The sequence below is a fragment of the Phaseolus vulgaris genome, chromosome 9 (genome assembly GCF_051622355.1).
Source record: "Phaseolus vulgaris cultivar YP4 chromosome 9, ASM5162235v1, whole genome shotgun sequence".
NCBI classification, from domain to species: Eukaryota; Viridiplantae; Streptophyta; class Magnoliopsida; order Fabales; family Fabaceae; genus Phaseolus; species Phaseolus vulgaris.
In genome coordinates, this window is record NC_143506.1 from 3,038,736 (window position 1) to 3,061,426 (window position 22,691).

The 22,691-nt window shown below is 35.8% G+C and overlaps 2 protein-coding genes across 3 annotated transcripts; one reads left to right on the forward strand and one right to left on the reverse strand.

The window, feature by feature from the left end:
• Positions 1-14,110: 14,110 nt before the first annotated feature.
• On the forward strand, positions 14,111-17,747 carry GLR3.3 (glutamate receptor 3.3). 2 transcript variants are annotated; one of them, XR_016515509.1, is made up of 6 exons: positions 14,111-14,396; positions 14,564-15,906; positions 16,000-16,277; positions 16,459-16,566; positions 16,652-17,058; positions 17,178-17,747. XR_016515509.1 is itself a non-coding variant. In XM_068624789.2 (6 exons), the coding sequence occupies exons 1-6, from the start codon at positions 14,138-14,140 to the stop codon at positions 17,613-17,615; spliced, it is 2,757 nt and encodes a 918-aa protein (XP_068480890.1). In that variant the 5' UTR covers positions 14,111-14,137; the 3' UTR covers positions 17,616-17,747. The 2 variants fall into 2 exon arrangements, 1 of the variants encoding a protein (XP_068480890.1); XM_068624789.2 differs by having other exon boundaries at positions 16,535-16,566.
• A 1,413-nt stretch (positions 17,748-19,160) lies between these two features.
• On the reverse strand, positions 19,161-22,473 carry GAPB (glyceraldehyde-3-phosphate dehydrogenase B subunit). The gene is made up of 9 exons (XM_068624796.2): positions 22,360-22,473; positions 22,152-22,265; positions 21,418-21,579; positions 21,137-21,304; positions 20,867-21,027; positions 20,682-20,743; positions 20,545-20,594; positions 19,727-20,133; positions 19,161-19,475 (listed from the first exon to the last, which is right to left on the reverse strand). Exons 1-9 carry the CDS (start codon positions 22,456-22,458, stop codon positions 19,343-19,345), a joined length of 1,356 nt encoding a protein of 451 aa, XP_068480897.1. The 5' UTR covers positions 22,459-22,473; the 3' UTR covers positions 19,161-19,342.
• Between the last annotated feature and the right edge of the window lie 218 nt (positions 22,474-22,691).

Consider the following 22,691-nt stretch of genomic DNA (forward strand, 5'->3'; position numbering starts at 1 on the left):
TGATTGCTTAATCGAACAAGTTAAATGGTCGGTCGGCCATTAATGTGTGAGTTTATTTGTGCCAAGTTATAGTGTTAACTTGGGTGTGTCGGTCGGTCTCGGCAGGGTATGCATGTCGTCTCTACGATCTCGGTCATTTCGACCCTGTTGGGGTGACCTTGTTCGCCTCGGGGGCTCCGCCCGGTGAGGTGTGTCCCGGCCGTTTCTGACGAATCGGCGTAGGTGCCCGGCCTGGATGAGCTCTTCAATCTTGTCATTCAAGGCCTGGCATTTCTCAGTGGAGTGTCCACTGTTCTGGTGGTATCGGCATTGTTTTCTTCGGTCGGCATTATTTGGGCTAGCGACTTTTTTGGGAGGAGGGATCGTGATGGAGGAGGGCCCAAGCTCACCACACTATGAAAGCCAAAGTTTCCAAGACTAGACCGTCTAGCCCATGATGAGAAACGTCTAGTCTCAAACGGAGCGTCTAGCCTATGATGAGGAGCGTCTAGGTCATGATGAGGAGCGGCTGCATAAGGAGCATCTAGGAGGAATCCTAGACCGTCTAGCTTCACATACATATGGGCCAAGCTACGGTTTTGAGAAGACCTTGTAATTGTCACATGGAGGCCCATTAAGGGTGGCTAAGTAATTAGAGTAGTGTAGAAAGCATAAATGAGTGAACATTCTAGAATCTAGTTGCTTGGCCGGTCATGTGCCATGTGTATTGTGAATTGCATTTCATTTGGCTCTCATTTCATTTACACTTAGCTTAGTATTTACGGCCCTATATAGCCTATAAATAGGGAGGCCATCTCTTGTATTTTCAAGTTTATTGTGAGTAAAATTATGCTGCCATTTTGTGCCAAGCTTTGCTTCTCCCTAAAACTCTAGGCTCTAAACTTCACATCCTTCACCTTTCCTTGGGCTGGCCGAACCTCCCAATGTTCATACACATCATGCACCTTCAAGATCAACATCACTCTTAGGAGGATCTTGCACACACACATCCATGGCTTCCGCACCATCTCTTACATGATTCAAGAAGAACTTCATGAATTTTGCCATCATTTGGTATCATGAGCTTAGGTTCTTCAAGATGAGTTGTTTTTGGTCTTTTCATTTTTAGTTCTTCTTTATTTCATGTTGTTCATCTTATTTCCATAATTGTCTTGCTGTTTTTTACATTTTAATTTGTTTTGGTGTGCTATTTGGAAGATCCAACCGGTGCACTTTGTTCAATTGATCTTGAACAATTCTTGTGCAAATTGTGATAGGATTCCATACACCTTTGAGTTGTTATTTTCTTTTAGGCTTTTGAGTCTTTATTGCACTTTTAATTTGGTTCATATTATGCTTTTGAGTCTTTAATTTCTGAATCCATATATGTTTTGTCAAGTCATGTTCATCCACAATGTCAACAATTCTTAGTAGTCCTTTATTTGGCTTGATTGTTTCTTGATTTTGGGTATCTTTAATTGCTTTGAATCTGCTGTTCTTTGATCTTTTGGTGCCTTTTTAATTTTAGTTTGAGTTCCTATTTGTGTTTAGATCCTACACAAATTCTATTTCACAAATTTCATTGTGTTTAAATTTTAGTATCTTGCTGTTTTTTGTTTCCAGTTTTCCAGAATCCCCTGTTTCACATTCTCTGTGCTGGCTTTTTTGTTCCAGAAAAATATTTTCACTCATAGGAAAATTTTGATTCTCTGGAATATGAAAGTTTGAAGTGTTATAGAAAGGAAAAAAAAAATAATTAGTTCAAAAGTATCAACAGAAAAAATAATGATAAATCTTTTAAAATCAGTGTGCAAATCTGAGGCGCTACAGCTGGCGTAACTGAACACCAAAATTGCAAAATTTATTAAAAAAAATGGTGCATGCGTTTTGAGTGATTCCAAAGCCAGATTTTAGCTAAGATCTTGAATATCTTGCATATCAAATTTCAGAATCATATCTTAAAAACACAGCTCAGCATAAATTGGGGAAAAAACACGTTTCTGGCCCACAACAAATTTTCCAGTGGTGCTGTTTTTTATTTTGTAATCTAATTCTAGTGCCATTCTTAGGAATTCTTTTGTGTTCCTACCTTTAATTGAGTACCTTTTATTTGCTTGCTTAATATTTCTTGGACCTCTTTCTAGTTGTCATAATCTAACTCCTTTTGGTGGTACTGTTTTATTCAATTAAATTGTTTCTTGCTTTTGTTCTTTGACCTCTAATTTGGTGCTGGAATTTATTCTCCTTTGGTGCTTAATTGAATGGAAACTTGACTTGGGTAAGGTCTAGTCTTTTGATAGGTGCTGGAATTGGAGAATTAAGACCTTCATTCTAAGGGGAAACAAAGCCAAGGTCGAATCAAGCTTTCTTGAAAAACACTACAAACACTTGGAGGGCCAACAAGCAAAGACAACAAGGAAGTGCATTTAGCAAAAAAGAGGATCAACAAAGGGAGTTTTCTTAATTTCCTTGCAACTTAATTTGTGTTAATTACTTCTTAATTACGTTAATTAGACGGTGAGTGTGTCTTCAAGGGCTCCAAGTGTCCAAGAAGCCTCACCTAGGGCCGACTAGTATAGAACTCTTTAATTAGCAATTGTTAATTGTTTTTAGTTGTTTCTCTATATTGCTTAATTAGTAACGCTTTGTATGTGTGGTTGTTTTAAGCTTTGTTAAAACCGTCTAGCTTTGTTAATTAGTTAGCATACATTGTTTTTCTTGCATTGAAAAAAAAAAGTTTTGATTTCTCAACTTAATTGTGTTCTAAGTAGTTTACTAAGAGGAAGTTTTGTGTGAAGACATTGAGGGATAGTTTTTGGCTAAGGCAAAGGCTTGGTACTTAAGTAGTCCTTTGTGACTCACCTCCCTTACCTGGAAAACTACCTTTTTTGACTTTCCTAAATTTCCTCAAGGTAAAACACTTACATACACAAAAACTTTAGCCATGTCTTCTCCTCCTCACTCTCCAAAGTCTATTGAAAGTGAAGTCAAATCTATAAAATCTCTTTTAAAAGAAGTGTCACAAGTCGTGCAAATGATTTCTTTTAGACAATTGGAGAATGAGAATAAAATCAATGAATTGGCTAAAGCCCAAGAGGAGAAATCCCAAAAATAAAAAAAAAAACTCATACTCATGCATCACATTCTAAAAGTAATGAGTTTCTAGGGGAGGGAAGCCTTAGAATCAATGACTATTACCAACCACCCCCTAGAAGAACTAGACAAAGGGAGCAAGAGAGCCCAAGGGAAGTAAGGGTAGACCTACCCCATTTCTATGGCAAGGAAGATGTAGAGACCTACCTAGATTGGGAGATGAAAGTCGAGCAACTCTTTGCTTGCCATGGGGTGAGTGAAGAGAGGAAGGTATCCTTAGCAACCCTTAGTTTCCAAAGCAATGCCATGTATTGGTGGACCTCTCTAGAGAGAGACCGACGTCTTCATAGGGAGCCTCCCATAGAATATTGGAATGACCTTAGGGGAGCCCTAAGACGTCGCCACATACCTTCCTACTACCATAGGGAGTTGATGGACAAGCTCCAAAGACTCCAACAAAAGAACTTGAGTGTGGAAGAGTATAGGCAGAAAATGGAGCTCTACATGATGAGAGCATCCATTAGAGAGGAAGAAACCACCACCATATCTAGGTTTCTAAGTGGGCTCAACCTTGAGATAAGGGATAGAGTAGAACTCTTACCCTACCAAGACTTGAATGATTTGGTTCAACTTTGCATTAAAGTTGAACAACTAAATTTGCGCAAAACTTCAAGTCAAAGGGTGGGTTCTTACTCCAACTCTTATCCCAAAAAAGACTTTAAAAGGGAGGGTAGTACACCTAGAGACGAACCCAAAGAAACTACCAAACCCTTAGTGAAAGATGCCTCCACCCCATACATTCGTGCTAGGGACACCAAGTGTTTTAAATGTTTTGGAAGAGGACATGTGCAAGCACAATGTCCAAACCAAAGGATTTTGTTCTTAAAAGGAAAAGATGAGTACACAAGTGGTGAGGATGAACCTAGTACACAAGAAAAGGGGGAAGGAGAGAGGATAAATCCTTTGGAGGGGGACTTATTGATGATTCAAAGAATCCTCCACAATCAACCTAGTGCATCCATTAAGACACAACGAGAGAACATTTTTCATACTAGATGCAATGTTTTAGAAAATATATGCTCTCTTATTGTGGATGGTGGATCATGCTGCAATTGCTGTAGCACTAGATTGATTGAAAAACTAAAACTACAAGTAGTTCCTCATCCAAAACCGTACAATTTACAATGGATCAATGAGGATGGAGAACTACGTGTAGACAAACAAGTGGAAATCGAGTTTTCTATAGGTAACTACAAAGACAATGTTTTATGTGATGTAGTACCTATGGAAGCTTGCCACATCTTATTAGGTAAACCATGGCAATTTGATAAGAAAACCTCGCATAATGGTCTAACTAACGAGATTTCTTTCATCCACAAGCACAAAAAGTTTGTACTTAGCCCTTTACCACATTCCTAAATGGTAAAAGACCAAATACAAATGAAACATAAGAGGGATGAAGAGAAAATAGAAAAAGAGAAAAATTTTGGGAAACAAAAGGCGTGGGAGAAGAGTGTTCCTTCCCACAAGGTCATTCAACAAGTCAAGCACATTGAAAATACCTTTGCAAACATGCTTCTTGTTGAACAACCTAGCCTTTCCTATTGTAAAGGAACACTTGCAAGCATGAGCACAAAAGAAGAGTCTTTAAAAGAAGCTTGCATAGATCAAAACTATTTCTCAAATGTGTTAAGATATCCCCAAAAGAATGACAAGTTATCTATAAGCACCTACCAATTTTTGTATGAAGTAGTGCCTAGGACAACTTGCCATGTCTTATTGAGACAACCATTGCAAAATGTACAAATTTTCATAAACAATGGTTGTACCAACGAGACTCTCTTTGCACATAAGAGAAAAAGTCTACAAGAAGGAGAACTCATGGGGAAAATAAGAGTTGATGAAACTCTAGAACTTTTAAGAGGAAAACTTTTGTCACCCATGAGAAAAGGGGTTCAAAGACATTACTTTAGGTACAACTCTTGTTTTCAAAATACACCTAAAGCAAAGTCTCAAGAACTCTATACTCCTTCACCTTTTGTAAAAGATCCTTGGGAAGACACACATTTCAAATTAGAGCTTCCTAGGACGACAAAAGGTCTTGATTCATTCTTCATGGATGTGGATAAACTCGTCCTAAGAAATGTGACAAGCCTCCATGATTTATTTTCAAATGATAGAGTTTCAAAATTTGAAAACATAGCTGATGAGCATATATTTATTCACACTTAATAGCCTTAATCATAGATTATTGGACTATAATAATTAATAAATCCATTGTTTTAATTAATATTCTTATAATTGGGTTTATTTAGGCCTTAACTATTATTATTGTTAATTTTGTGTTTTTAGGGTAAATGATCTGAAGCATCTACCTTTGTGAATGGGCCAAATATGCAAAAGTCCAAGTTGCTTCTTTGAATCAAAACAGAAAACAAATTCTGTTGGAGAAGAAAGAGAAAATAAAAGCTACAAGATTCCAGAAACAGAATTGGAAGCAAATCTTCTGCAAAATAAAAAGAATTATGGAAAGTGAAAATTGTTTACAAAATCTAAACTGCAATATTTTCCCAAGATCCTTGGAGCAGAAAAGCCTTATAAAAGGACACAAGCATCAAGTAGAAAGAGGGAGAGCTTCATAGGGTTTTCTTAGTTTCTTTTCTTATTTGTAATTCTTTTGCCTCCGCATGGAAAGCTAAACCTTTTGGTTGATTCCTTTGTGATTCCCCATTGAGTTCTGAGGTTTTGATCAATAAAAGTTTCTATTTTTAATTCTCTATAGCAGTTGTTTTTATTGTCTAATCTCCTGGAAAACTAGTTTTTGTGAGAGGTTGTACTTGAACGCATGATTGAGAGTCTTCCTTATCTTAAACTTTGGTTTCTTAGTTAGTTCGTATTGTTCTAATTAATTTCTTGGGCGCATGATTCAAGAGAGAGGAGATAAGCATTCCCATGGAGTATACGCATGGAACAAAGTGGGTATTGATTAAATCGATAGACGCATGCTTTACTGGTGAGCTTCAGTTGAATTAGGTTTGGCGCATGTTCAATCTAGTTTAGCTCTGCTGAGGATTGAGAAAAGAATAATCTTTAGAGAGCCCGTGAAGAATTCATTGGTGGAAGAACTTGGGAGTCAATCTGCATTCTTTACTGATTCAAATCATCATTTATATTTTCTTGCTAAACAATCGTAACCCCTGTTTCTTTACCATTATTGCTAATTTTCATTGTTTGCAGATAGGTTTTGAATTCTATTCACTGAAATTACTATTGGATTCGTTGAGAGACGACTTGGGGTCATCTGACCACAACTATATTATCATCTCTCTAGTATTAGACAAGTCTACGCTAGAATCATATTAATTTGACAGCAAAACGACAGCTATCAATAGCTCTTCCTTCTATGCTTCACAAAATCATGAAGGACACTCACAATTCTTGGGATAAGAATCCTTTTCCTTATAAGCATGCATACAATGGAGTAGTCCACAAGATTACTCATATTTCTCCATTTGAAGTTGTATGTGCCCAATGTCCTCTTGCCTTTTTAAAGTTGTTACCATTTCTTAAAGGAATTATGCCTAAGGGAAAAGTAACTACTTTTGGAAATTTTAGAAAACATAAGAGGATTAGAGGGCACCTACAACCCTCAAAAGGGAGGTATTGTGAGAAGTTGGCCAAAACAAGAGAAAAACAAAAATGGCAACTTCATACAATTATTTGTTCTCCAAAGGCTCACCCTAACTCCTTTGCTTTGTTTCAAGATTCACATAGATTGATATTTGATCCGGGAGGACACACCTTGACGAAGCAAAAGGATGCTATCCGAGATCAAGAATGCAAATCTGAGGATAGATCTTCTCAAGAAGGAGGAGATGATGGACACCATCCAGCCACAACCATCCCCTTAGCCAAAGCCTTGGATTTGAGGACAAATCCTTTTCAAGAGGGAGGGGGTGATGGAGGAGGGCCCAAGCTCACCACACTTTGAAAGCCAAAGTTTCCAAGACTAGACCGTCTAGCCCATGATGAGAAGCGTCTAGTCTCAAACGGAGCGTCTAGCCTATGATGAGGAGCGTCTAGGCCATGATGAGGAGCGGCTACATAAGGAGCATCTAGGAGGAATCCTAGACCGTCTAGCTTCACATACATATGGGCCAAGCTACGGTTTTGAGAAGACCTTGTAATTGTCACATGGAGGCCCATTAAGGGTGGCTAAGTAATTAGAGTAGTGTAGAAAGCATAAATGAGTGAACATTCTAGAATCTAGTTGCTTGGCCGGTCATGTGCCATGTGTATTGTGAATTGCATTTGATTTGGCTCTCATTTCATTTACACTTAGCTTAGTATTTACGGCCCTATAGCCTATAAATAGGGAGGTCATCTCTTGTATTTTTCAAGTTTATTGTGAGTAAAGTTATGCAGCCATTTTGTGCCAAACTTTGCTTCTCCCTAGAACTCTAGGCTCTAAACTTCACATCCTTCACCTTTCCTTGGGCTGGCTGAACCTCCCAATGTTCATACACATCATGCACCTTCAAGATCAACATCACTCTTAGGAGGATCTTGCACACACACATCCATGGCTTCCGCACCATCTCTTACATGATTCAAGAAGAACTTCATGAATTTTGCCATCAGATCAACTCAGAGTTGAGTGTCTCGTTCAAAATTCTTCTCCTCTCGGCCGTCAAGGGTGTGTACCTTGAGAATCAGATTGGTCGGTCTCTATTTTCTCTACGTTTGTCGCCCCGTTGGCCTGACCGGCCTTGCCGGTCCTTTTCTTCCTTGTTCTTCTCTCCCGTAGCGTCGACTCGGGCTTGGTTACGGAACTCCCGGAGTTCTTCCAACTGCATGTACTTAACAGCTCTCTTTCTCAGCTCGTTCAGGCTCTCGACCGGCTGCATGCACATGTTGTCAGCAAAAGGTCCTAAGCACAGGGTCGTCAGCATGTGATGCATGGCAACGTTCGGGCTGAGGTTCCCCGAGGTGTAGAGACTTATATGGGTGGTGTATGCATCAATGTATTACCTAATCCTTAATGACAAATTAACTTTACTGGCCTTGGTTTGACCGTTAATAAATTTATGTGTCGGTCGACCGAACCGTCCGTAGTGGTTTCCCTGATCTCGACTAGATTTTTCTGGTCTCAGTCAGATTTCCCTGATCTCAGTCAGGAAGACTGAATCTCGATCAGGAAGACTGAATGTCGGTCTCGTCCATACCAATACAATTACTAAAAATGGAAACTTCGCAATTAAGTGTATTAGCGTAGCTGATCACGAACTCAATATTTATTAGGATCCTGAAGATATGTGAATTCCAACTCTGCCACGCCACATTGCTGGTATTGAAAATAGAAGGTACCAGAGAAGTACAAAGGAATGATTGGATCCAATAAATCCAAAATTCTAATGATGGGATCCAATAAATTCAAAATTTTGGAAGAAAAGGGTGGTGGAATCATTAAATGATGCTAAATTTTGGACATTGGAATTGGAAATAAGACACCGAAAATTGCAGTTGAAGGAAGCCCCTTCATCCACATCCACAACACAACCGAAAGAGTGAGTCACCTAATTAACAAAACACTGTTTTTGTCTTGAAGCTATGAGAGAAGGAAGAAAAAGAAAACCTAAATCAATGTTGTTCAGTTGCTATTGTCCCAACAAAATCCGGGTAGAGAGAAATAAAACGAATATGGTGGTTCCAGATGGAGAATGGCGCCACATGGAATTTCTTATTGGGTGTTATGGATGGCCTGGAAGCCGTTGGATCTGTGTTGAGAGGAATGGAGGGCTTAGACGAGTTTGTTCTTTTAAACGTGGTCAAAGCAAGGGAAAGGTCTATGTCTATGTGTCCATATCTCATCTCACTATCAGATTAGAATGTTTTAGAGATTTTTTTCATTCCTCTCATAAAAATGATATTTAATAATATTATATTTAATTAAATTCAAATTCTTCCAATATAAATTTAAGTAACTAAAGTAAGTAATCTTTATTTTTATTTATAGCTGCTATGAATTGAAGGTAATCATATATTTCAAAATCTTTTTTTTTATACAACCAAATTATAATTCTTAATAATATTATTTTAATATTTTTTTATATTATTTAGTTATAAATTTATTTTTTATTATATATATTTATATCTAAATTAATTATTAAATTGTTGTATACACTCTCTCATGGTTTTAAAAAGTATCATTTCTCTAATTTTGATTGATAAGAAAAATCAGGATCTGAATCTTGTTTCTTTCAACACATTGTCTGAGCTATTATTTATTTCAAATTGTAAATGTCCAAGACAATGCATGATTAAGACCATTGAAAAAAAAAATGATTGTTTATGCGTTGGCTGAACCTGTTGTTCTCTCACATAGGCCTAAATATCTACAAAATTCAAATTCTTAACCACATCTCTTAAATGATAAAAATAGCATCATTATTATACTAAAATATATTTATTTTAATATATAAATTAGTCAACAAATTTATAGGTGGTCAGATCCATTTTAAATTTCGGATTAAGTCCATTATATTTTAAATTATAATTTACTCCCAAAAAAATATCACTTGTAACAATGTTTATTAAATTAAAAGCAGTTTTAATTTTAAGTTATTTCTTTGTGAAAAATAATATCTGATTAAATAAAGAAATACAATAATAAAATAATAATAATGCAAATGCAAAATGAAATATTTTTTTGTTTAGTAATGAATAATATCAATTTAGTATGCACACTTTTGTGTACAGTTTTGTACTGAAATTCTTTAACTAATGTTAATATTTATTTTAATACATATATATATAAGCTAAGTCATATGTACTTACAGATTCAATTTAAAGTAAAAATATCATTATTTACATATAAAAAACTACAAGTCAAGATTGCAGATGTTTTTATTCGGACAATAGAAAGCATATATTTCTATATTTTCTTACATGATAAATAAAATATCGTATAATATTAGTTTGACCACAGTTATAAAGATTTGAAATTTGCATGTCAATCAATATAAAATTGAGATAACTTGTTATACTTTCATGTAATTTAATTTAACAATATTTATTATTTGCTATGTTTGATGTAATTGAAGATATGTTTTTTAACAATAACTTTATCACTGTTGAAAATAACTGTAGATAAATAATGTAGTATATGTTCTTATCCAAATTAAACTAATGTATTATAAATTATGTATAATGAGATTATAGTAACTTTAGTGACATTGAATCCAGAGGAGCAATTTAACACGTGAAATTTGAATTCATAAGTATATCATTATTCAAAGTACACAAACTTTGACCATAGGTCAAAGTTTATCTTGCCGTCAATAAGTTATGTATAATATATGTTTTGCTAGACACATCTCTCATACAATACATTATTTAAATGTGGCATGCTTCCATCAAAACCTAATGTTACACATATACTGTTTTAATTGGATTTTAAAAAATAAAACAATTTTTTTAAAGAATTAATTTTTAGTAGCTTGGATTTAAAAAATAAATCAAACCAATCCAAAAGTGGTTGTTAAATTAGTTAAAAATATATAACATCCTATTTTTAAAAAAATAATATATAGTGTGAGAATAATATTTTCGATCTTTAAGTTTATAAGTTTCATTAGTTTATGTCTGAGGTTGGGGATTGTAAGGTCATAGGTTGATCTTGCAAAAGAATTTTCGACTTTGAAAGTTTACCTGCCTCATTGGCTTTTGTCTAAGGATGGGGATTGTGATATCATGGACCGATCCCACTAGTATGACGAAACAATTTATTTTCAATCTGAGAATTTAATGAAGAATATCTCATATTTACTTCAGCATAGGAGAGAAAGGTGTGAGATAGGATTATTGTAAAGTTATTATACATTAAAGACTACAAACAGAAATGATGAATAGCTTGACTAGAAACCACTATTTCTGACTAAACTAAATACAACATTTTTCTTTAATGATAAAAATTAATTTCATAATATAACTTCTAACAAATTCAAATGTTTCAAAATTCTCCCAAATTACCCTACCCACATAATAGACTAAAATATGACATAATTCCAATTTATTATAGAAAGATAAAAGAAACTGGCATTCAGAACAACAATTTATTCAATACCTTCTAACACAATACTAGATACACAAAATACAAACTCACAATTATAATAAATGAGATGAAGTGGTTGTAGAACAAATTTTCATTCATCTCCATACATTCAAAATTTCAAAGATTCAAACAGGAGTTAAAAATTCATACAGTTTAATTAATAGTATCATAGTACACCAAGAAAATCATTATCATCATAGTTTATTTTTTTCTTCCAAAATCTTCAAGCAAAATGAAGTTTTAATTGGATAGATTCTTATGTCAACTAATTGCAATTCACTAGCTATATACATTTAAGTAGTTTTAGAGAAATATTAAAATCATAAATATCAGCATCATAAATCATTAAGATTATAAAAACACTAAAAAGCAGAGAAAAAAATGTGGGATCTTAAAAAAAATTATAATAATTACAATTTTTTTTATTTGTGATATTAAAAGATGTTGTTTGAATATATTCAATAATTTCATATTATTCGAGATAAAACGGATAATTTGAATATATTTTCTCGTTTAATATTTTAAGATGTATTGTAAATTTGAACTATAAACTTAACAACATCTCAGATATAATGGTATGGTTGGTCTTATCCATACTATCTCAATAAATATAAAATTTAAATATTAGAGCACTTGTAAATATAATTGTCATCCAACATTTTGAGTATGTTTAATAATTTTACATAGTTTAAGAAACAAAATTAATTACACTTTACACACATATTCTTCCTTTAATCTTCTTACGTGTTACTTTAGCTTAACACTAGCAATATTATTTCAATGAGAATTACAATTAAAATCATAATAATAAATAATTAATTAAATAGAAAAACAAAAATAAGAAGAGAGAAGAAGGAAGATGATGGTGACGGCGTGCTAGGTGGTCACAACAGTAGAAGATAGAGATGAAATATTAAATTTGTTTGTCCATGCTAGGTTTTTCACTTTCCTAAATTCATTTTTTCACTTTCCTAATTTCCAAATGAATGATTTGCAAATAATAAATGGTAACATTAGTGCTTCACTGATGTACCATCTATCAAACTCAAACCCTCACTTAAAAAATATATTTTTATATAAATCTATAAAATAATGTTATTATTACTGTGTAGTTTGTTGGATTAAAGAATAATAAATAATTTAAACGGTAGAAGGAAGCCCAAGTGGGTGAGATTGGATCTTAACTTTCTGAAAAAAATGAAAGGTAGGGGAGAACAAATAGTGTGTAAATGAAGATTATGGTACTGAAAAAAAAAAGATCATCGAAAAAGGTAGCAATTTTGTTATTTGGACGCGTCAACATGCAATTCCTTTTTCTATCTCACCAACATCTTTTACTCTACACTTTTTAAGATATTAATAAAAAATATTCTTTATCTCTTATATTTTTAAAACCTATCCAAGTGTATAATTTAGAGAAACAAAAGCAAATGAAAAGAAGAAAAGGACTGTGTCTTTGCTTTGTCCCCATACAAATCTCTATCTTTATTCCCAACACCAACACATGTTTCAACTTTTAACTCACCCTATACCTTTTCAGATTTATACCTAAGCTTAATACTAATTCAAGAAACTTTAGTTTCTATTCCAAAAATAATAAATCACAAAGAAAACATCAGTTTAATCACATATGAAAAATCATTAAACATGACTTATAAGTTTAAATAAACAAGTTTTTTACTTAATGATTTGATATTTTCAAAGCAAAACAAGACACTCAAACGGTCCTGTAAAACAAATCTTCCAGAGTCAGTTTAGTTTATTCTCTGTGTGTTTCAGGAAGAAAAAAAAAAGACAGCTTCTGAAGTGTACTCACGAAAAGAATATTGAAAAATAATTAAAAAAACAGAAAATTCCAGTTTCTTATATGAAATATGAACATCAACACATTCTTCTACTGTGTGTTATATTATAACACGTGTTATATTATAACACAAAGTTTCTAAAAGTGTTGTTAAATCAATACAATCTAACTTTTATGTTCATTTGCATGCAAATTATGTTAAGTACAGGTCTTAAACCTCTTAAACCTCTTAAACCTGAGACTATCCACTGTTCATCTAATCAAACACATTCTTAATAATCAAAAGTTACCAATCCAGTGATTTAATAAAATTTATTATCCATACATCAAATTCTAAATATCCCACCATCTAGCACATGAATTAATTAAAGGTAGTTGAATTAAATAAAAACTAAAAGTATATAGTAACATTAAATATAACTTGTAAAATATTTGCAGTTCTTTTTCCTTGCTTACTTGTTTGGCGGGGCAGTAGCAGGATTGAAAATGGAGTTTTTGGGAGAATATAGGAAGCTTCAAGTTGAAAGAGTTAACTTTGTGTACCAATATTTATAGTAACATAATGTGATGGTTTTTTGCTGGTCACAATAATAAGGTTCCCTCCCACAAAGGCTTTATCATTTATTTATTTACAATTTGCAGGTCATGCAGTGGGACTCACCACACCCACTACCTGTTCTTGTTCTTCATTCAATTGGTTTTTTAGTCCAATAAAGGCAAGTCCACATTAATTTATTTCTTCACTCTGTATCCAATTTCTAAATCTAGTACCACTGTTGTATTTCTTGTGTTTGTTTACATTCTAATACTAAACACAACCAGATTTCCTTCTGCTTCCTTTTTAATAAATTTGAAACCTTACCACTCACCACTTCCAGATTTCGGAGAATCAACGCCTGGATATTGTTCTTCTGGGACCCATATCTCACACGCTTCTGTGTTTTCACGAAGTGAGAAACAAAGCATTTAAAGTTTTGAAATATTTTCCTGTGACTGGTGGTTTGTACCAGGTTACCGTTACTTTTTCTTCTTGCCATGTTTCTGGGGTGGAGCAAGATGGTGGCTTTGTCTTGGGAATCAGGTGCAGGGAGTAGGGAGTGAATGCAAAAAAAAAAAAAAAATTGAAGGGAAAATCGTTGTAGTTTGAGATGAATTTGTTTCGGGTAGTTTGTTGGGTAGTGTGGTGTTTGGGATTTGTTGGGGCTGCAAACGTGTCATCCTTGAGACCCTCCGTCGTTAACATTGGGGCAATCTTCAACATCGATTCCGTCCTTGGGAAAGTGGCTAAACTTACATTGGAGGAAGCCGTGAAAGATGTTAACGCCGACACTAACATTCTACATGGAACTAAAATTGTTCTCACTATGCAAAATTCCAATTACAGCGGTTTCTTAGGCATGGTTCAAGGTAATTTATTCTATTCTATTATATTTTTCCATTTAATGCAATTTTTTATTCTGTGGGTGTTAGTCTAGTTCTGTTTAATTAGAGAGACTGTACTAAAAACACTGTAGTTAATTGTTTGTTGTGTTATTCTGATTATGTGATAAATATGTTGTATTGGCTGATTGCAGCTTTGCGGTTCATGGAGACTGATGTGGTTGCTATAATAGGACCACAATCTTCTGTGGTTGCCCATATAATATCCCATGTTGCTAATGAACTACGGGTTCCTTTATTGTCATTTGCGGCAACAGACCCTACCCTCACATCGCTGCAGTTTCCTTTCTTTGTGAGGACAACACAGAGTGATTTGTACCAAATGAAGGCTGTAGCTGAAATCATTGATTACTATGGTTGGAAGGAGGTGATTGCCATATATGTGGATGATGATTATGGACGGAATGGTGTGGCTGCTTTGGACGATGAACTAGCTGCCAGGCGCTGTAGAATCTCCTTCAAGGAAGGGATTAATTCCGGAACTGAAGTCAACCGGGGAGATATTACTAGTTTGCTTGTGAAAGTGGCACTGATGCAGTCTCGGGTCATTGTTCTACATGCTCAAACTGATTATGGTTTTATGGTTTTCAATGTGGCGCGTTACCTTGGGATGACAGACAATGGCTATGTGTGGATAGTCACAGACTGGCTCTCTTCACTTTTGGATTCTGCCTCTCTCCCTTCAGAGACAATGGATGTTCTCCAGGGAGTACTTGTTCTGCGCCAGCACACACCTGATTCAGATAGAAAAAGGGCATTTTTCTCTAGGTGGAACAAGTTGACTGGTGGCTCTTTGGGGTTACATTCTTATGGCCTCTATGCTTATGATTCTGTTTGGCTTGTTGCACGGGCCATTGATGCTTTTTTCAGTCAGGGTGGGGATCTTTCGTGTACTAATTACACAAGTTTAGGTGGTGAGAATAAGGGAGGTGATTTGAACCTTGATGCAATGAGCATTTTTGACAACGGAACGCTTCTGCTGAAGAACATATTGCAGAGTGATTTTGTTGGACTATCAGGTCGAATGAAATTTGAACCAGATCGATCTCTCGTTCATCCTGCCTATGACGTCCTTAATGTGGTTGGAACTGGGCTTAGGAGGGTTGGTTACTGGTCCAACTATTCTGGTTTGTCAATTGTATCTCCTGAGATACTGTATGCTAAGCTACCTAATAGATCTAGTGCGAATCAGAAGCTTTACAGTGTGATATGGCCTGGAGAAACATTATCTAAACCCCGTGGATGGGTCTTCCCAAATAATGGTAGACAGTTGAGAATTGGTGTGCCTATCCGAGTCAGTTACCGTGAATTTCTCTCACCAGTGAAGGGAACTCAGATGTTCAATGGTTTTTGTGTCGATGTATTCACAGCAGCTCTGAACTTGTTGCCTTATGCTGTTCCTTACCGCTTTGTTCCATTTGGAGATGGACACAAAAATCCAAGCTACACAGAACTTGTCCACTTAATCACAACTGGTGTATGTTGTCTCATAATTCTGATCCTCTATGCATACTAACATGTTGTGGCGTGTTATTTATCAACTGGCTAATTAGTACATTCCTTGGTACAGTACTTTGATGGTGCCATCGGTGATATTGCTATTGTCACAAATCGGACAAGGATTGTAGATTTTACACAACCATATGCATCATCGGGACTTGTTGTGGTGGCCCCATTCACAAAAATTAATTCTGGTGGTTGGGCTTTCCTGCAGCCATTTACTACTCTTATGTGGATTGTGACTGCTACTTTCTTTCTTCTCATTGGGATAGTTATATGGATTCTGGAACACAGGATAAATGATGAGTTCAGGGGTCCACCCAGACAGCAAATTATAACCATGTTATGGTAAGTTATTTGCTTCATTATCTTACTTATATACTTGGCTTAATACCTTTTACTTATGGGTGGTTCATGCGAAACATTGCAACACCTGCCTGTTTGCTAGTATCATATTTATTGGATTTTCATGCCATTATGCTTATCAATAGGAAGCATAAAACATTTTTTAGAATTTATACTGTTGCAGTTTGCTATTGTGTGGAGCAGTTTAAACTGGGTGATCTCGTTTGTGTCTCTGATCCATATTTTAACAATGCCTGCAGGTTTAGCCTGTCAACTCTGTTTTTTTCCCACAGTAAGTGAAACTTCGGTTTCTTTTGTTTGGTGATGGACAGAATGAAGCTTGTTTATTAGGTAATTTTTTTTCATTGCCTCTGCAGGAGAGAATACCATGAGTTCTCTTGGTCGGTTTGTGATGCTCATATGGCTATTTGTGGTTTTGATCCTCACTTCCAGCTACACTGCAAGTTTAACATCCATACTCACAGTGCAACAGTTATCTTCTCGTATCAGTGGAATAGATAGCTTAAAGGCTAGTGATGAACCTATAGGATTCCAAGTGGGTTCATTTGCAGAACATTACCTGATTCAAGACATTGGAATTTCCAAATCTAGGCTTATTGCCCTAGGATCTCCAGAAGAATATGCTAAGGCCCTTCAGCTTGGTCCTAAAAGAGGAGGTGTTGCTGCTATTGTTGATGAACGACCTTATGTTGAAATCTTCTTATCAAGCCAGTGCACGTTCAGAATTGTTGGTCAGGAGTTCACCAGAAGTGGCTGGGGTTTTGTGAGTACCTCTACTTCTAGCCCAACTGTGATTATTACTTGTTTTGTCCTCACCATTGATCAGCTCCATCATAAGGTGTTTCTGTTATCAAAATCATAATTCTCATTTTGTTATGCCAGGCATTCCCACGGGACTCCCCTTTGGCTGTGGATATGTCAACAGCCATTCTACAACTTTCTGAAACCGGTGATCTACAGCGGATTCATGACAAGTGGATGACACGAAGCTCTTGTAGTTTAGACAATGCTGAAATCGACTCAGATCGTCTTCAGCTTAAAAGCTTCTGGGGTCTCTTTATCATTTGCGGGATAGCTTGCTTTGTTGCTCTTCTTTTGCATTTTTTGCAGATTATATTCCAGTTATGGAAATCTCCTCCTTCTGAACCTGCCGCTTCTACTGCCTGCTCAATTTCTGGTCGTTTTCAAAGATTTCTTTCGCTCATTGATGCGAAAGAAGATTCATCAGGGAGTAAAGTAAAAAAGAGAGAAAGATCACTTGAAGATCCCCTGGGAAGGCACTCAAAGAAGGTACAACTACAAACAGAAATGGCTACCTAATTCAACTCAAACAATTAACACTTTGATGTCAGTGATTATTTATTGTTATTTAGCAGTGGTGTTACTGTAAAAATCCCAAACTCAGCATTGCTAATGTTTATAGTTATAAAAGCTTTCCTTGGACGGAGACCATGTTATGAAGTGTGTCATGGTGAACATGTTAACACGTCACATATGAAGTTAAGATACGTGCTATAAAAATTTTCTTTTTGAAAAAATAAAGTAGTTTTGTATATTTTTTATCGGCTAACCTAAACTCTTTTTGACATCAAATTTAAGGCCTCTATCTATATTGGAAACGTGAATACAGTAGATAAGATAAGATCCTCTTCAGTTGCTTACACAAATTGTAGGACTTGGGAAAAAATGACTTGAGGAAAAAAACTATTATACGAATGAAAGGAATTAATGAAGATGATGTTGTAGGACTTGTAAAACCCATTTAAGCATTCATTTCAAGAACTACTAAATTATCATAAACAACTAATTTAAGCAATCAGGGATCATAGATATTTTTACAAAATCACATGAACAATCGGTAGGCTTTTTGCTTCCTGCAACCCATCATTACTAATTGTAGTCCCACTACTAACAGAAAAGATTAAAATACCATCTCTCACTGCACCATACTACCATTGCCGCCGCTATTGTCACTGCTGCTGCACTATCACTGCTGCAGAAGAAGAGGAGAAGGAGAACATAACACAGAGAGTACTCGTTATGACAAAAAATTCCTTCAAGTCATTTTGAAAGGCATTATATAAGTTCTTACAAGGCGATATCTTGTATCAGGTTCTTCAACTTGTCTTCTTGTCCCTAAACCTCTCATCCTATTGGTAAGGGTGAAAATATCTACAAAGAGACACTGACGATTAAGTCAAGTGTCAAGTTACTAGTTAATTACCTTTCTCCTTATATCTTACCCTATTTACCTTGTAGATAGAAATTACTTCAGGCTCAATATTCACCTAATTATGTTATTAGACCTTAATCATGTTTTAAATCTCCAGAACTCGACTATGTCGAGAGGTCGACTGGTTGTAATATTCTTGCTGAGAGGCTAAATATTGTTCGGGCGAGTACCCAAAAGGGGGTACTAGATAGTGATCATAGTTAATCCGCGTATCAGCACTCGATGCTCAGCAGTACAATATACATTCTAGAAAGCTTGTTGTGGAATGTATTTTATGTTCTGAAAATCTTGTACTAGAAATCATGTTACGGAAATCCTAGAAAGTGTGTTCTAAAAAAGTTCAGAAGTGACTGGAGGTTACTTTAAAGAAAGGTAAAACAATTATTTTGAAAATTGTGGTGTGTGCCTAGAAATTGTGGGGTATAGGAAGCAAAAGCCCAATCAATAATTGGAATAAAGAAACTATTCGGCCTTTTGGTTCATTTGATAATATTGTACGTGGAAAAAAAGAAAATGTTTTTGTCCATCTGTTAATAGGTGACTCAATGAAGTTATTACGACGGTTTCTTCATGTATCATATAATTAGAATGTAGTGTCCCAAGAATTGAGAAATATAAATCTGTCACAAAAATTAAGAAATGCAATATGAATGAATATATGGGTGATATTCATGAATATCAATCACGCCAAAACTTATTATTGGCTGCAGATAAATTTAGACTTCGAAAATCTCCCCTCAGACACCGTCTGTCTTAACAATATCCTTCTTAACACAAGGTAAAGTGTAAAAATGCTGCTCTGCATTCTGCTCCTCTATTCATAAACTTTGCATTCCTCATCAGCAGGGTTTGTCTCGCAGAATTCCTCCAATGGGTCTCCACTCCCTGCTTTAGGTGTTCCTGGCCACTTGCTTGCTACTAGATGTGCCAAATCCACCACTCTTTGGCTGCCATCACCAATATTGTAAATATCAATTAATAATGTCTTCCATTTCAACAGGTAACTTTAATCAACTGAATCATGACATCTACAATAACAAATAGTAAAAAAGCACGATTCTGAATGTTTCAAGACTTTGGTTTCCATGGAATATTAGTTGAACCAACTAAAAATCGTGGCAAGTATGGCTTTTATAATTAAAATTAACAAATTATTATTCATAACTATGGTCAAAAGACAATGTAGTGTGTAACTAACCTGTAACCCCATTCATTGTCATACCAAGCCACCACCTTAACCATATCATCTCCCATGACCATGGTCAAGGAGGAGTCAATAGTAGAAGAAACATCAGAGCAGCGGAAGTCGATAGACACCAGTGGAACATCACAGACATCCAATACACCTTTCAGTGGCCCCTCTGCAGCCTTTCTGAAGGCTCCATTCACATCTTCAGCAGTGAGACCCTTCTTCTCAACATTCACCACAAGGTCAACAACGGAAACATTGGGTGTAGGCACACGGAGTGCAATGCCATTCAGCTTCCCCTTCAGCTTTGGCAGCACTAGAGACACGGCCTTCGCAGCTCCAGTGCTGGTTGGAACAATGTTCAGTGCTGCAGCCCTGGCTCGTCTTAAGTCACGGTGTGAAGCATCCAAAAGCCTCTACACAACCACATTCACAATTCTTGTTTAACTATGGTAATAAACATTTGTTGTCCATTTTTAGTTGCAGCATCACTTCGTAAAAATTCTAACTTATCAACCATATTTGATCATATATGCCGTGATGATATCATTTCTCTATATTTAAATAAGAAGTGTAAATCATAGTCATAATTACTAAATGCATGGTAAAAATTTAAAGTTACACTATCTCTAAAAGAGTGGTGTGACTTCTTTACAAAGTTACACTGTCTCTAAAAGAGTTTCAGTTACAAAAACTTGATGTTTCTTCATCATTGATGATAAGATTTAATTGTTAATATTTATTTTTTTCTTCTCGGGTAAACAAGTCTCACTGCATGCATCTCCTTTATTGAATTCAAACAAAGGAGTGGTTGATGGATCTTGTACCTGGTCTCCTGTGTAGGAATGAGTGGTTGTCATGGTTCCCTTCACAATTCCTGGAAACATAGACCAAAGGGAAGTGACTTTGAGCCTGTAATATATCTCTTAAATATTAACTGCCTGTATGATCAGTGTTTGCTTACCAAACTCTTCATCCAAGATCTTCACAAAGGGAGCAAGACAGTTTGTGGTGCAAGAAGCATTGCTGCACGTTGAAGAAACAATAAGAAAAAACAAAAGCGGGATGGCACATGAATAATCGGTTTAGTGGCAAAAAACAATGTTTCATTGACACGCACAGGACAAAGCCCCGGTTGCTGTCACAGACCTTATAATGTTAGAGATCTCATGAGTATAGTCCCCTTCATTTACTCCAACAACATAAGTTGGAATATCAGCACCCTTTGCAGGAGCAGTGATGATAACTTTCTTGGCACCTGCTTGGATGTGTTTGCCAGCCCCAGGGCCATCCACAAACACTCCAGTTCCCTGAACAAAAATTCATTCATTATTTTTAGAAGCTCTTCCATTAGTAAATAATCTTGGGAAATTTTCACTTCATTACAATGTTTAAAATAAATCAAGTAATGGAGGTTACCTCAATAACAATGTCAATTCCTAGCTCAGTCCAAGGAAGCTTGAGCGGATCCCTGCTTGAAACAACCTTGATGAGCTTACCATCAACACTGATGGTTTCATTGTCTACTATTTTCACATCTGCTTTAAAGGTTCCCAGCATAGAATCATATTTCAACAGGTGTGAAGCCTGGGTCATGTGTGAAGCAGAATTAGTGAAGGTTACTTCACTGCCATTCCATTCAGTGAAACTAAATATCTGTACCAATGAAACCAACTAAGCCAAGACAGTTAAAGACTTACATTCTTGACACCACCGCTGTCGTTGACAACAATAACCTCAAGGGGTGAGTCTTTTCGGCCGTGCCAGCAACGAAGAAAGTTTCTACCAATTCGTCCAAAACCATTGATTGCCACCTTCAACTTGGCCACTGTTTCTCCCCTCACAGGAGTTGATCCATTGGTCTGCTCTTAGTTTGCAAATTAGAAGTAGAAACAAACATAGAAACCTCACTAAAGATGCCATCCATTTGACTTGAGATTCCCTTAGTTTATTACATGAAGTTTAAAAGGAATAATTAAGAAGGCATGCATTTTGAGCAGCCTTATTCATACAACTGTTACATTGTTTTATACAAGAATACTTTTCATGTCTATATTGTCTATCACATCATTTTTTTATAGTCAAACAAGAGTTTTCATTACTAAAGATATCAGTAATACCATAAAACATGTACGCCAAAGCCTGGCTAGAAAGTATTTATTATATCTCATATTTCTCTCTAGTTGTTTGTTATACAGATAATTCTGCTTCATTTTTCATAGTTTCTATAGCTGCTGTGAATGTAACATTTTGTAAAGGGAAAGGGTACATATTGAGCTGATTGAGAATCTTCAATAAAGAAACACAGACAGAGAAAGTAAGAACTTGTCTATAGATACATATAATCCATACAAGCAGGAACGCAACTCTCATCATGATCATCCAATAAATCAGGTGGGAATGGATTCATTATTCATAACTATAAGCCACTAACCTTGGGAGTGAGTTGGGCAGCCACGGTATCGAAAAAGGAAGATTCCCTAGCATTGCTTGCATAAGTGACACATGAAGTGGATCTTAGCCCAGAGAAGTCATTCACCTCAAGTCTCTGCCCAAGTTAAGTGAAATGATAAGACACTAATTATTATAGTGAAAGAAGCAAACAAGTTGTGACATGGTAATTAATAATGCAAGAAATGGACCTTTGAGGTGCATTGGGTTGGGAAAGAGTGAGAAGCCTTGGATGGGAAGCTGGTGTTTGTGGGGATCCTTGTGGAAGCTAGAGCCGCATGAGAGGCCATGGCTGCAACAAGGGTGTGCAACAACTCTGTGTGAGTAGTATATATCAACAACAAACTTGCATTTCCTCCTCTTGTTTTATTCTTTGCAGATTGCCCATAAAAGAAAAAAAAAAGGAAAATTATGGTTGCTGGGGAGTAACGGGAATGAGTGGTGAATAAGTTGTAAGAAAATCTATATGGGATAAGATAATGTTTGGAGCTCAGTGTTTTTCAATATTGCCCCTTCCTATTTT